The sequence below is a fragment of the Plecotus auritus genome (genome assembly GCF_963455305.1).
Source record: "Plecotus auritus genome assembly, chromosome: 8".
NCBI lineage: Eukaryota > Metazoa > Chordata > Mammalia > Chiroptera > Vespertilionidae > Plecotus > Plecotus auritus.
The window spans coordinates 159,182,640-159,198,705 of NC_137782.1; the positions used below are offsets into that span (position 1 = coordinate 159,182,640).

At 40.3% G+C, this 16,066-nt stretch overlaps 1 protein-coding gene across 6 annotated transcripts in view; it reads right to left on the reverse strand.

Annotated features, from left to right (window-relative positions):
• Positions 1-16,066, reverse strand: part of LTBP1 (latent transforming growth factor beta binding protein 1) — a gene marked incomplete at its 5' end in the record, with an annotated part of 356,935 nt that overhangs the window by 63,763 nt on the left and 277,106 nt on the right. For all 6 annotated transcript variants that reach the window (XM_080684179.1, XM_080684177.1, XM_080684178.1 and 3 more), the window contains 4 exons: positions 583-708; positions 7,337-7,459; positions 12,036-12,158; positions 13,380-13,502. In XM_080684179.1, coding sequence (XP_080540305.1) covers positions 583-708; positions 7,337-7,459; positions 12,036-12,158; positions 13,380-13,502 — 495 coding nt within the window. The remainder of the gene's footprint in view (positions 1-582; positions 709-7,336; positions 7,460-12,035; positions 12,159-13,379; positions 13,503-16,066) is intronic.

Genomic DNA, 16,066 nt, shown 5'->3' on the forward strand with positions numbered 1-16,066 from the left:
ATAACCAGGGCTATATCCCTGCAAACACACAGAGGTTGCAAACAGGAAGCCAACAGTGTTATCTTAACTGAATTAGCTTGCAGGGGATAATAAATACTGACAGGTAAAAAAAATATACTGGCCTAGAGCTAAGGCTATTTAGAGGAATAACTCTGGAAAGTCTCTGCTGGCAGTGGTGCAGAGAAATCAAGCAAGACATTATTTTTATAAACAGAATGATGGAGATGATCTATATGGAGCACAATCAAAACAGGCACCGTGTCAAGTTACACCCCGGAGTTGCCAGTTTTCCTTTAGGTCTCCCACGTGCACCTAAATCATCAACTCCTGTGCATTTTGATTCATTAATTCAGTACCAGCAGTGAAGTCATCCATGAGTATTTTCCCCGCCGTAACCTTAGGTTAGCCCTTGTAAATCCCAGCAGCCCTGAGGGATGGTTTCTGGGAGGCGTCACCCTGATGCCTGGAGGTCTTCAGTTGGGACTATCTCTTAGTGTCTTGGAGTCTGCCTGTTTCACAGGAAGCAGCGTCCTCGCTGCTTTATCAAGCAGTTAACAACAGAATTTCTCATGTTCATCTTACCTTCACACGTACGGCCATCCGCCGAGATTGTGAAGCCCTGTTCGCAGACACAGTGAAAAGAGCCATCTGTGTTCAGACACTCTCCATGGGGGCCACAGAGTCCAGGCTGTTCACACTCGTTAATGTCTGGAATTGAAAAGAGAGTTCCAAACACTTGAAAAAAATCTGCGTGGTTTTTTTTTTCTTTTCCATAATGCCATATGTACAGTAGAGACATCTATTACAAAATGGTTGGACACTTATTTTGTGGCACAATCACACCATTTGTACAAATACCAGACCACAAGACAAAGTGGAAATGTCATGAAACTATTTAAGTTGAGTCATATGAAATAGCCAATGTTCCATCATTTCCGACCTACCAAAAAAAAAAAGCAATTTTGTAGGTTCAACCCAAAGCCAGCCTCATTTTAGACTTGAGGAACAGTCTCATAGAATCAACAGCTCCTCTGTGAAATATCCTTCATCGGTGAGAAAGCTGTGTGCCCCTGCCCACTCCCACTGCCGTGCATACAATTCTGTTGTGGCCTTATAACACCCATGCATACCAATCCCTAGGATGTGAACTTCTTAAGGGCAAGGCTGATTTACTGCATTTGGTTCATAAACAGCGCTTCACAAATGTCTGCTGACAATATACATAAAATAGGCTCCAATCTTTATTTCCTTGAAAATGGACAAAAGAAAGAAAATACAAGAAAAAGAAGGCGGTTTAGACCAGGAAGTTCCTATTATTTGCACGGCTTTGTGGTGATGAAATGGGTGAATGAGGGTCAACTGCTTAGTGCAGTGCCTAACACACAACTAAAGGTCAAAGAGTGGTAGCTGCTATAGTGATGACGTGTGAGCAAATCATGCTGTAGTTAAACTTGTGTTGACCACCTTACACTCTGCCTGTCCCCAATGAAAAGTGCTATTGATCCCTGTAGCCAGAGCCACGATGCACTCTTGAACCAGGACAAAGCATGAAGAGTTTGGTGTAAGTATGATGTTCTTTCAAGCCAGTTCTAATTGCACTGGTTGACAACATAAGGAATCCTGGAGAATGGTTCATTTGTTCACTTTGGTATTGACACAGAAAATTGCCTATTTACACTGTGTGTGTTTTTTTAATTTATCTTTATTGTTGAAAGAATTATAGATGTCCCCCTTTTTTCCCCCCCTATTGGCCCCCTCTACCCTGCACCCACCCCTTCCAGGCATTCACCACACTGTTGTCTGTGTCCATGGACTATGCATATACGCATATAATAAGTTCCCTGGTTAAGGTTAATCTCTCCCCACACCCCCTCACCCCCTTACCTACCCATGTTCCTCACTACATTGATTGCTCCTTAATGAAAATACATATTTTAACTGAGTCCCCAGCTTCTAATACAGCACATTAACAGTGTATTATGAATGTCTTTCCACTACAACATTTCGGTCATGTTCATACTCTACCAACTGAACAGCAACTGGCTAGTTCACTTAATTAAGGGGCGGGGATCATAAAAACTATCACAGATCCTTGGCACCATCCAGGCAAGTAGTCCTACTAAGGTCATTCTCTTGCCTTCCTAAAGCGTCCTAGGCCATCCTTTCTCTCTTGCTAGTGAGGTCCTCGGCACTTTCTCGTAGGAGTCCATCTTCAGTTCAATGAAAAACATTTACTGAATGCTGCCTATGAGAAGGTAAATAGGGTGGAACCCTTGACATTATGAAGCTCACCATATAACAAGGGAGGCAAGAACACACATGGATAACTGGAAAGCACAAGACCTTCCTAGTGATCTCTAGAACATGCTTAGCCACCAACCCTGCTGTTCCCTTTCTCAAGAAAGCCATCCCTCCCCCTGTATCCAGGATCTATTAATCCTGAACAATGTATCCTACCATCTGCCATATAGTTCAGACTAGTTGGCCTATCCATTGCTAAATAAAAGTAATAAACCAAGCAGCAATTACTCATTTTCTTAAGAATCCTTTCTTTCTTGTTATTGTCACTGATTTTAAGACATTTGAAGGGAGAGGAATGAATCATTTTCTACTTAACTATTTCTCAATTTTTCACAGTGAAAATTTTTTTTCACTTCTATTATAAAAGTCTCTAACTACTGATAGAATCTCAGATTGGCAATCTTTTTTGAACTCTGATCTTCTCTTAGCCTTAAGCTCCATTCTTTCTTTCCAACCTGCTGCCTAGAGTCATCTCTACCTGGGCAAAAGTTCCACTGGTCTAGAGATCAAGCCCAAGGTCATGCCCTAGCAGTTGAGACCACCTCCTTATTTCATCCCAGTTCCTCAATGTGGCCTTTTAAAAGCTGCCTGCTTTGCAACTTCTCAGAGGGAATAATGTGCACAAAGTTCGTGCTTCAAGAGAAGTCAATGATCAACAAATAATTGTATAAAAAGTTTGATGACAGGAACTGAAAATGGATTCCCAGACTTTTTTTTCCAGGAAACCACTAAGAAAGAACAACATGACTATCTGGAACTAGAGAAACATATGCATTCAATTTGGGTTGGACTTATTGAGCCATTTCTAAGCTATGCTGCTAGTAACTCAGCTGAAAGCCAGGCTATATTTGTGTTTCTTTCACGGGTCTGAGATTCCACAGAAATTCGCAGTTTGGCGTGTGTAAGTCAAAACGTGAAACTGAAGTGTGTGCTGAATCTCAAATGTATGCTGCCACATTCCTAAAGAGTCAATCAACATGGAATTTCCATGCTGCCTGTATACATACCATCACTGATTTCGCTGGGGGAAGAGGATCTTAAATACACTTCCACTTGAAAGTGACTTGTTGATACAGAACTTGCTTCGCATTATTAGGTAAGGTTTAAAGTTTAGGCCTAATACACATTGTTATTACATTTTCAGCATTAAAACAAATTGAAATCTACACCAATCTACAGAATGGTGACATGACCATGGGATTAGATAGAAACAGGCTACTAACTTCAAGCAGAGTGAAAGACCACAAAGTTGCCTCCAAAAACATAGCAAAAAAAAGATAATTCAAAACAAAGTGAGTGTACACGACTCTGATCATAAACAGCCTCTGACAGGAGACAGTGGGTGACAGAGCAGATTCATAGATGATATTGTTTAAAAGATATTAAAACCGGCTTCAGGAATACTTTTCATTCATTTGGATTTCAGTTTTTTTAAGCAGACATGTTAATTCATTCTGGAAAACAGGAATCAGCAAGGTGACAGAGAATGAAGTCACCTTAATAATGATAGTCAAGCCCTAACTGGTTTGGCTCAGTGGATAGAGCGTCGGCCTGGGGACTGGGGGGTCCCAGGTTCGATTCCGGTCAAGGGCATGTACCTTGGTTGCGGGCACATCCCCAATAGGGGGTGTGCAGGAGGCAGCTGATCGATGTTTCTCTCTATCGATGTTTCTAACTCTCTATTCCTCTCCCTTCCTCTCTGTAAAAAATCAATAAAATATATTTTAAAAAAATAATGATAGTCAATAAAGCATCATATGCTTGAAGCTGTCACACGTTTGAGAGTTGATATCAAATCACAAACAAATTTAATGTTCTGAGCAAAGATAGTAGTGCAATTAATAAATGACTAAATTAATTCCTCATGATTTAACTCTAGATGTTTAATAATAAAATTTGCAATATCAAATCATGGTCCATTTATGCTAAGATTTGGTTTTGCCTCTAGTATAAAAAAAATTGTGATAAAAGATATCAGAAAAGAAAATATTACTTTTCAGCCAAAAAAAAAAAATCTGTATTTAAAACAGGTTTCAGTTGTTTTTGTTTGTTTGTTTCCAGGCATCTCTTAGCATTTTTATGCAAATCAAGATTCATTTTGTTAAGATGTAAAAGTCCCAAAGTGGATAATCTCACATAAATTTGTTATTCAAATGTTCCTTCTCTACTGCATTAAATCCAAGTACATTTAAATTCTGCTTTGTAAATACTGAAAAACTTCAATTCATTTTATTAAATCATAATGGCAAGTATCTGATATTAAATGAGGTATACAGCAGTGTATTTAAGTCTTGGGATTAGTAAGGGAATTAATTGTAAAAGATCTTGAGACAAAGGCCCATGTCTTTGGTATCTCAGTGACATACAGCTGGGTGTGTGATAGGAATATAGGGCATAATATTATTCCGGTACCACATCTTAAAGATTAGACCATCTTCCCTTTCAAGAACACTATAATTTGCCCTGGCCCATGTGGCTCAGAGGTTAGAGCGTAAGCCTGTGCAATGCAGGGTGGTGGGTTCGAATCCTAGTCAAGGGCACGTGCCTCAATTGCAAGTTTGATCCCTAGCCCTGGTTGGGATGTGTACGGGAGGCAACCCATCCATTTGTCTCTCTTACATCAATGTTTCTTTCTGTCTCTCTCTCTTTCTCTCTCCCTCTTCCTTACTCTCTAAGGATCAATGGAAAAAATAGCCTTCTTGAGGATTAAAAAAAAAAGAATACTGTAATTTGGGATATGTGAGAAGAGATATAGTTTATGACAATCCAGAATAAAAAAAGTCATATATGTTCAGTAGCAGTGCATAAAGAATAACTTCAACAATCCTTTATTTAAATGTTACTTGAAGATACAAAACTGAGTTCCATAATGGCAGAAGAACAATAAGAAAAAATAATATTTCCAAAAATAAATATGCATAAAGATAAATATAAATGTGAATTTTTAATGAAAAAAAATAAGCATGGAAATACTATTGATACAGTAAGCAATTATACAAGACATGATCACAGTACGAAAGAGGCCCGTGATAGGTCACCAGGGTGGAAAGCCCCAGGTACCTAGAAATGAACAAAACTGGGAAAACAAAGCATTGTAGAATGGGACCTTGCCCCCAGGATGACCCTTCCTCTGCTAGCATATCGCTGGTCATGAGGTTTACACCATCCCTTGACCTTTCCCTCATGAGCATGTTGCAAGTCATGTGGTAGACCCCCTTAAAGGAGGAAGAAGGAGCCAAAAAATAGCCTCATATGACTCCCATTCAAGCCCTTGCACAACCACTCCCTTAAGCATTAAGCCCTCAGGACAATGAGGACCAGCATCAAATAATCTTAGGAACAAAGCCTCAGGTCTGTTGACCACAGAGAAAGAGTTTGGGTCAAAATAGGGATAACATCTAGGGCTCAGTTGTGTTTCAGCTCCAGGACCAGAAAAGCAGCAAGGCCAGGCAGGGTGATGCCATGGCTGCCATCAGGACCAGCTGTGATGACTAATGACCCCCCTACCCTGGCGCTGACCAATCAGTGAAGACCACAACTCTGAGAGGACACCCAGCTGATGAATATTTTATTGAGATCCTCCCCTGAGACCTGTAAAAACCCTTAACATCACCCAGTGTGTGCTCTCTCTGGAGCACACCCATTCCTCTCCCCTTCCTTCCCCCACGAACGTTTTTCTTTGCCTTTCTTTCTCCTAAGCTCCCAGGGCTCTTCTTTTATCTCTGTTCTTGTTTCCTGAGTCCATGCAGCCCAACTGGCTCACTTCTTCTAACCCTGTAAATTTCTAAATAAATTTTTGCTTGCATTTGAGTTCCTTGGCTCTTAATTCTTTTCTTAGCTGAACTCAAGGACCAAGGTCTAACATCTGGTGTCGTTCACCATTAACACTATGACTAATAAGTATAGGAAAACTTGTGGGGCAGTCAGGTATAGCTAAAGATGTTGGGACACAGGATCTAAACGATCTTATTTTTCATCCCAGCATCAATCATGCCCCAATGCATTACATGGGGAAAAACAACTGAATCTCACATCTTTCTTTATGCTATAAATGCAATAATAACTGGTATGGCAGCAGAGCAAATAGTAATGAGAGAAGATACTGGGTTCAAAGCTCTACCACTTATTGGGGGAGCACACTAATTCAATTTTCTGAGCATCAGTTATTTATACACAAAATGAATGTAAAAAAACCTACCTCAGATTTTGAAGAATTAAATGAGGTACCTACAGTACTCAGCATTTAGTAGATATTAAATTAAAGCTGTTGTAATTAGTGCTGTGTTCCCCTGTACTGTTGTTTAGAAGATTACATATGATAACACTTTGAAAAATAATATAAAATCCTGTCCTTCATAATTTTGATCAAATTATATTTTAAATACATATTTTTATTGATTTCAGAGGAAGGGAGAGGGAGAGAGAGATAGAAACATCAATGATGAGAGAAAATCATTGACTGGCTGCCTTCTGCATGCCCCCTACTGAGGATCAAGCTCACACTTGGGTATGAGCCCTGACAGGGAATCGAACCCGGGACCTCTTGGTTCATGGATCTATGCTCAACCACTGAGCCATACCAGTTGGACTTGATCAAATTATTAATGAGGTGGTTTTTTTAGGAAGAGAAAAAGCTGGATACTGGATAAAAACAGAGATAAGGAAAAAGAGAAATATTAGCTATGTGACAAAGTGAAATATGCCCACGAAGGATATAGAAAAACTAGAAAGATAATTTAGAATCAAGTTCCAAGACTGACCCATGAAAAAAAACAACAGATTGCAGGTGATCTCAGTTGCTAACAGCATGCAAAGCGAGGACACAGTTCTAAAACATAGGAGTTTCAGTTCATAACAAGGTGCCATGCAAAAGAGGACTTCCTACTCGATGCCAACCCAAGAAAGATATTTTAACAATACCAAGTGGCAAAGCCCATTTACATATAAAGCAAGTGGTACAACCCCAGATCACCGTCAGGAAGCATCGAGAATGGAAGGACTGTGGAAATGATGAGAAAGAGGAAGAGAGAAGTACCTTGGCATCCTTTATTGTCATTTAACTGGAAGCCATCTGGACAAGTACAATCGTAGGACCCTTTGGTGTTAATGCAGTCTCCTCCCTGGCAAACGCTATTGTCTTCCAAGCATTCGTTGATATCTACAAATCAATTTAAGAATTTTAAAGATTAAATAAATTATAGCTTAAGCAAGTAGGTATTTCCCCTTACATTTACACCCAAAAATCACGTTCATATATATTTTTTACGTCACTCATAACACATGATTTGAAATGAGTGACAAGCTTTTTAACTTTAAGAGTTTTTTTTTTAAAAAATGAAACATTTTGAAAGAATTTTAACTTTGAATAATATATAATCTGAAGTTTTAACATCCAATGAAATTAATTGGAAGAGGAAAAGTCAAAACTCTGTAACAAAGAGTAATTTACTTGGCTATATTCTTGGTATTGACAGAGAATAAAAAGCATTCTTTAAATACATACTATTAAGAATATCTTGAGCATCTATTTTTACATGATGCTGTATTATGCATTATAAGAAAAAATTAAAAGTATTTGGCATGGTCCCTGCCCCTAATGAGAAATGACTGTTCAAAAAAATTTGTAGTAATAAACACATGAAACATTAAGTTGTCTTAGAAGTCCAAAACAATTTAACATAAAGCTTGTCAGAAATATAATTATTTATCAAAAGAATAGTAACAACTTCAGGTGTCACGTGAATTTAGAGAAGAGATGTAAAGGTCAAAAGAGGGCTCGCTGTAACAAAAGGAATGTCCGTGGGGTCTTGTCAGCAGGCTGGACAGGAGGAGGGGGAAGCAGAGGGGCTTTGGCAGAAAGGGACTCAGTAAGATCAAAGCTGAAGTCACTGACTCAGCAGCTGTCACAAATAGGTTGGAGGCTGCCTGGAGCTTTGAATGTGTGTGTGTGTGTGTGTGTGTGTGTGTGTGTGTTTCTAGCATATGTGCAACTAAAAATGGTTTACATACCCAATAATGAGTTTTTTACTGTAAGCATGTGAGACAATTAAGGACCCCCCTCATAGAATGATCGCTGGGCAGGACTTTCCAGAGGGCTGTTTAACACCACACTCACTCCCAGTCTGAACTCATTATCCCTAACACAGGCCATGAGTCCCTCTTCTCTTGTCTAGTATAGAGGATTTAAATGATTAGCAGTGAAGAAAGCTAAGGGACCAAACGGTCTTTGTTTTCTCAGAATTTGGCATGTTATGGCATTTCTTGCAAATAACTATGATCACTGCTAAAACATATGAGAAGCTCCAGGAGGAAGTGAATACGAAGACTGTTGGAGTCTAGTTCTGTCTGGTTCAAAACATGGAGGCGCCAAATTAAGTTTTCTTCACAGAACCCAATCAACCAATTAACTGGCTTCTGTACCAGTCATCGGGGAAATAAAAGAGAAATAAGCACCTTATAATTTCATTCTATCAAAGTAAAAACAAGTTATATTATGAGGTTCACCCAGATTTAGAGTGTTTCTGAATACTGATCCTAAAACATAAAACACGGCTGATGTGACTTTTTCACCAATTAAGTGGGTTATCACTTTTTCTTTAGTGTGTTTTTCCAACTTCACTGAAGTATAATTACATACAATAGATACTCCTAATTTTAAGAGTTTTGACAAATCTAGACACATTCTTTTGACCATTCTCATAACCAAGGTGTAGGCATTTTACCTACACATCATTTACTGTTATCTCCCTCACTAGATGTAAACTCCATGAGGGTAGGAATTTTTGTCTTTTTGGTTCATTGCTCTATGTTCTGGGCTTACAATAAATCAATAAATATTTGTTGAACAAATGTATAAAACAAATGATTCTGACAAGAAAAGAAATCACTTCTCCCCACCATTTTTTGATTTGGTCCATAAAGACCAAGCATTCCTTTGGTCAAACTAGAGATAACATCTAGGGCTCGGTTGTGTTTCAGCTCCAGGACCAGAAAAGCAGCAAGGCCAGGAGACACCAATGGCTGCCATCAGGGCCAGCTGTGATGACTAATGACCCTCTGCCCTGCTGCTGACCAATCAGTGAAGGCCATAACCCTGAAGGACACCCAACTGATGAATATTTTATAACCGAGGGGCCATAGGAAGTCAGAGTAAATCAGGAATCTTTGTCTCAGGCTTTGTAAGGGATTAGCAGGGAGCAACCCCAGTGAGGGCTGGGGAAGGTGCTAAGATAGGCATGAAATCAGACACTGTGCCTGGAAGGGGAACAAGTCGGAGGCAGTGCCTTTAAAGGTTGAGATGCCTGGACCTCCAATAACCAGGACCACTGAGCTAACCCCATCATGTCAGATGTAAGTGGCTACTGAGTGTGGTCAACAGCACACAGAAATGTACACAACACTTGGGCTTCTAACTCGACGAGAAGGCCAGCAGGACTGCAGGACAACCCTGTAGGAAAACCACATCTTTGCCAGAATTATTAGAGAAAAACTACACATGTCAATATAAAAGCCAACAAGAAGGATGGCTCTTCTTCCCACAGCTGTGAGCGGCATGCAAACCATCACAGCTCAGTTAATTACAGCTAAATACACTGGGAGGGTTGGAAGCAGTGCTAGATGGGAATTATCAGGCAGAAGTGCTAATAGAGTTTCAGAGGGAGCTCTCTCTGACTTAGCTGGATGGACTCCAGTCCTATTTATAATCTAGTAGGAAAACGAGCCCTGACTTGATGAAAAAAAGAATCGATAATATATTCCAAAAGAAGCTTTCGCATGGAACAGAATATAATCATATATATTAATAATGATGAGGAAGTTGGCTAAACAGTTTTTGTTTGGCTTTTCACGCAATGGATGTTTTTAGAATAAAAATCCTGAACTTCTGAAAAGTGGTTACACGTTATAACAGCCCAAAGAAAGGAACATGCCCTTGGATGAGACCCATTACCCAAAACTCAATCAATGGCTTGGTCAACCAGTTGGCCAGGCCAGGATCAGGGCAGGGGGGTTTCAGGCCCCAGCATGTGCCATGCCACTAACTTCACAGCAGGTTCCCCTGGCTGACTCCCCCCGCCCCAACAAGGCTGCCTCTCCCACTCTGAAACAGCACTATGTTGGATCATTAACATTTACCCGTACGGTATAGAGCTCCCCAAACACACTCTTTCACACGAAGTTTATGAGATCGATTTATCACTTGTTTGACCCTTTGCCTAGTTTTCAATAGTTGATTACAACTTTTCACGGGCGTTGTCAGACCTTTGAAGAACATTAGAACATTACCACCTTAGGGTAAAACCTTAGAAGGTGATTCATCAATAGTGGACAGGGAGGCCCTGGAAACTGCCCAGATCGCCCCCCAGATGGGCTGCGACTGCCTGTGCCACGGTCCCTGGGCAGAAAAGCAGGAGGCTATGAAGTGCAGTGGATCTTTCCCAACCAACGGGGACAGGAAGTTAAAAGTATCTGGGGCCATTGAAATACAGGCCATAAAAGCATTCACTGGAAAGTGCACCCACTTCTCTCACAGGTGGGGATCAGGCTCCCACTCAGACGCTCACGCTCTGCGTGGGGCGCCGCCTGCCACACTCACACTTCCTGTGTCACAACTGACAGAGTCAAAATGCGGTAAATGAGCAGGCTAGTCAGGAAAAAACTGTTACTTGGATGGATACCAAAGGCAGACAGAAGTGACAAGTGCCAGATAGGTGGCAGGTTGGTTCGGCAGCCCTGACGGCCTCAGGAGGTTCTGGACCACGGCAGGTAGGGGGCGGTCAATGACTGCATAGTGCTGTCCATGTCGGGTACCTTTCAGAAATATCCTCTGAAAAAAGCTCAAAATCGAATTAATGTTTGCCTCTCTAAAAACGTTCCCATTGCCCTAACCCGTTTGGCTCAGTGGATAGAGTGTCGGCCTGCGGACTGAAAGGTCCCAGGTTCGATCCCGGTCAAGGGCATGTACCTTGGTTGCGGGCACATCCCCAGTAGGAGGTGTGCAGGAGGCAGCTGATAGATGTTTCTCTCTTATCAATGTTTCTCTCTATCCTTCTCCCTTCCCCTCTATAAAAAATCAATAAAATATATTAAAAACAAGCAAACAAAATGTTTCCATTATCTGCAAAATTAACTTCCATTTACTTATGTGGATCATTTGCATGCTGGTTCTGCATAAATGTGTCACCTTTCAAAACTACACGCCCAGCCCTAACCGGTTTGGCTCAGTGGATAGAGCGTCGGCCTGTGGACTGAAGGGTCCCGGGTTCGGTTCCGGTCAAGGGCATGTACCTTGGTTGCGGGCATATCCCCAGTAGGAGGTGTGCAGGAGGCAGCTGATCGATGTTTCTCTCTCATCGATGTTTCTAACTTTCTATTCCTCTCCCTCCCTCTCTGTAAAAAAAATCAATAAAATATATTAAAAACAAACAAACAAACAAACAAAAAAACTACACGCCCAGGACCACACTCCATCCATAGCTGAGAAAAGTTAAACTGGTCCTTTCCTCCTTTCACTGGCTCAGGTCTTCCAACAAACAGCTCTAAACAGTGCAAAGAAAACCTGGGTTCCACTTCTTCTCTGCGTTACTTGTGTGGCCTTGGGGAAAGCACTTTGCAGGGACCTAATGTCCTCAACTGTGAAGCCAAAAGGTTGGGCTCGAGGACCCAGGCTGGGAAAACATACTGATTTCTGTCTGATTCTGGCATCTTCTGGTTCCGAAATCAGGAGCAATTCTCACCTTCACAGTGGTCCCCCAGGGCGGATGCTCTGTAGCCCTGGTCACACACGCAGCGGAAGGAGCCCTCCGTGTTCCTGCACTGCCCGTTCGTGCAGAGATGCCGGTGCTGGCATTCGTCAATATCTGTGAGCAGGGGAGGGAAAAGAACCTGCAGAAGGGATGCTTTAAAAATACTTTTATCCTGGCTAGTGTGGCTCACTGGTTGAGCATTGACCTATGAACCAGCAGATCATCATTCCATTCCCAGTCAGGGCACGTGCCCAGGCTGCTGGCCTGATCCCCAGTAGGTAGGAGGCAGCCAATTGTTTCTCTCTTTTATCATTGATGTTTCTATCTCTCCCTCTCCCTTCCTCTCTGGAATCAATTAAAAAATATATTATAAAATACTTTCAATCATTCATGCAAAGGAAGTACTAGTATATAAATTTGATGGCTTATAATTAACTTAGATTTGATTTGTCGTTATGTGAATGAAACACTCCTCTAGTAAAAAGCTATTAATCCCCCAATAGAGAGAAATCCAGATAAATTTACAATTTTAACCAACGTGTTAAGAGCCTGTACATATGAATCCCACTGTTCACTGTGCATGGTAAATATGTTACTGGAGTCTATAAGCCTTCACTAAACTTCTTAGCTTTCTTTTACAGGTTCGACTATGACACTCTGTCATAGTCTGGAGAGTTGCACACTGCAGCCCACTGCCTATTACTGTAAATGAGGTTTTATTGGAAACGAGTACCACAGATTCATTTACTACCTGAAAGTGATTTTTTTGTATTGAGTTCAATTAAATTTCTTTTAAGTCTAAGGTCAAACCTAGTGAGGTCCAAACTCCTCACTATCACCTGTAGGAACAGGATGTATTTCACAAACTCGATCCCCAAGTAGAAGGGGGACACTATGGCAGTCTTGTTGAAAAGTCTACTTCAGTGATTTTTTTTAAAGGGAAAATTTTATAAAGCTGAGTACACATAAAAGTTAAGGTCATTAACATTCCATAGCACATACCAGACTGATATAACGACCTTCTAATTGCAGGAATCCTAGTGTGCACAGCTTTCAAATGAATTCAACCGAATTGACTTTCTGTAGTAAGGAATGCAGAGTACAGTCCTTTTTCTTACTAATATGAATGCCCAACCACTTGATCACTAATTACCTACTTTTCAAATTTAAATATTTTCATCCTGTTCCATTGACTTTCCTGATGTAAGTGTAAGTCCCTTGCTTCCTGGCACTAGAAAGCCATCATCGATGTAGTGCCTCACTTTCCTGAGGGCGCCTTTTCCAGGCCCGGGGTCTTAGGCTAAAACCAAGGAGTTCACGTTGCCACACTCCTACCTTCACACTGGTCTTTTGCTGCTGACAGCTGGTAGCCCTGCCCGCAGGTACACCTGAAGGAGCCCTCGGTGTTTTTGCACTGCCCATTTATGCAGAGATTCCCTTGCTGACATTCATCAATATCTGTAAACACAAATAATGACAATTGTTTGAAATTAGGGCATATCTCGAAGACCCCTCTCGCTCAACTCTGAGACTAAACTAAGTCACTGCCCACAAGGCATTCCATTTCCAGACTCGCCCTGTAGGGCATGACCCCCAATAACAAAAGTTTTCTATAATAAAGAAAAAGGGGAATGTAATGTTCTCTACAGTACATTCTGGGGTTAATATTACAAAAATAATAATACTTCCTATATGAGACCCTCTAAATTTTAGTCTGATTCAGCTCACTAATGTTCCTCATATCAACCTCAGCAGCTGAACTGTGGAATGGAAAAAGTTACAAATAGACAATAAAGTTATGAGCTACTTTTAATATAACATGAAGCCCTTTGCCATCTCTCCCATACTTTGGCTATAGCAGAAATACAAGATGAAATATTTGAGAGTTGAAAACAAAACCTCAAGCACAAAATAGTGACAATTGGCAGCATGTAGAAATTTCAGGAAAGAAGGCTGAATTAAGGCTCTACCAAGAATTTTAAAAACAAAACCATTTTGAAGGCAGTAATGGAGAGAAATAAACATTTCTCCTGTATTTAGAAGAAGCTGAAAAAGTAAAAGATCAAACAATTGTGTTAAAAGATACTGAACTTATTTATTTATTTGGGGGAGGGGGAGAGAGAGGGAGAGAGAGAGAGAGACAGAGAGACAGAGAGAGAAAGAGAGACAGAGACAGAGAGAGAGAGAGAGAGAGTCACAGAGAGAAGCATTGATGTGAGAGAGAAGAGTGACATGTTGATTGATTGCTGGGTATCAACCTGCAACCCAGGAATGTGTCCTTGACCCAGAATCAAACCTGACACCCTTTGGTGCAGGGGCCAACACTCTAACCACAGAACTTAATTTTAAAGAAACAAGGAAAGCCAAGTGAAATGATGGTATTATATTGATGGCTGGTGGATTATCAAAAGAGAAAGTGGAAGTCATTTAAAAAATTCTCACATTTCTTTTAAGGCAGTGGTCTCGCAAGCCGCGGTTTGCCCCTCTATTGACTAATGAGTTTGCCGACCACTGTTTTAAGAAAACCAAGTCCTAGCAATCAATGTCTGACCATTGCTTTCTTCCAAAAATATCCTAGTTACAATGCCTCTAAAATATTTTCCCAGGAGAACAGTCCTTCCCCCTAAGTATTATTGACAATTACCTGTTTCCTGAGCAAAGATGCATTTCTTAACCTCTAGGGGGGCATTAACCTTTTGATTTTATCCTGATACAAGCAAGGTCTAGAGTTATTAGAAGTTTCCTTAAAAAAAAAAAAACTCACATAAACTATTAATCTAATTGTAGTTCAGGAATTTACGGCTTTTTTTCCCCCATTTAATTTTATATAGAAATTAGTGTACTACAAACTTTTGTTTCACTTATTGTATTATTGATCCCTTTTATTTATACCTAAGTCCTGCCTGCCAACTGTTGACTACCAAAAGAGAAATCAAATAAGTGAGCTGAATTTCATTTGAAGAATTATATTATACCTTTCCAACACTCTAAGTCTATTAATTTTAGGAGTGGCCGACAGCAAAGAACAGCCTACACCGTATTTTCTTTCAGCACATTCTATAAAATACTTGAGGTCTCTCAGTTCAAGAACTTGAGACCAACAACTGCTCCTGTCACGTGCTGGATCTCATGTAATGCCTGACAACATTTGTAGAGCCTTGGACTCTTTGATTTTCTCAAAGAAGATGACAAATTAAGTATTCTCATGTGATGATGTCTGCCACAAGAATAGACCCTCCATTCCAAGTACCGGCAGGGTAAGCCAGACATCTTACATAAGTTCCTCATTTGTATTGGGAAGACTGTCAGAAGTAATCCATTATAAGTAATGACATACACATTTGGAATAACTTGAGGCAACCCAGTTATCTTGAATCAGGTGACCGCTGGGTCTTTAAAATAACCAAGGGGAAGAGAGGCTGTTTAATTCTACAGATCAAAAGGCATTTTTCATTTCGGAGGAGGGACAAAACTCCTATGATAAAAGAAAGCTTTCTAAAGAACCAGCATGAGGAAAATGTCATCTCTCTTTTGTGCCAAGAGGTGAAAATAAAATATTATTCTCTGTGAAAGATAATTAAGATAATAATTTTGCACATATTCCTATGACAGGACCAGCTCAGAGTTCAAATAGAGACTACCTCTAGTTATTTATAAATTTAGGACATACAGTGCTAAACTGTACAGATGCAAAGAGATACAAAGAATAAAGCAGAAGGAAATTAACACGTTAGGCAATGTATTTAATAACCCGATAAAGGCTGTCAGTATATTTAGTGAGGTGAAGACAAAGACAATATTAAGGACCATCCACAAGGTGAGATTAGCAGCTTTGCTGCAATGTTGGAAAAGGGAGAGATTTATGATCTGGGAAGAATTTGACATCTGTGAGCCGATGTGGTTTGGAAAAGATTATGAAGTAATTAAAGAAAAAGGATGTTATGTAATTTATTATTATAAAAAGGAAAGGCTTTGATTGATGAGTAAGGAAAACACTTAGTGCATATATAGTTTTCTAAAGG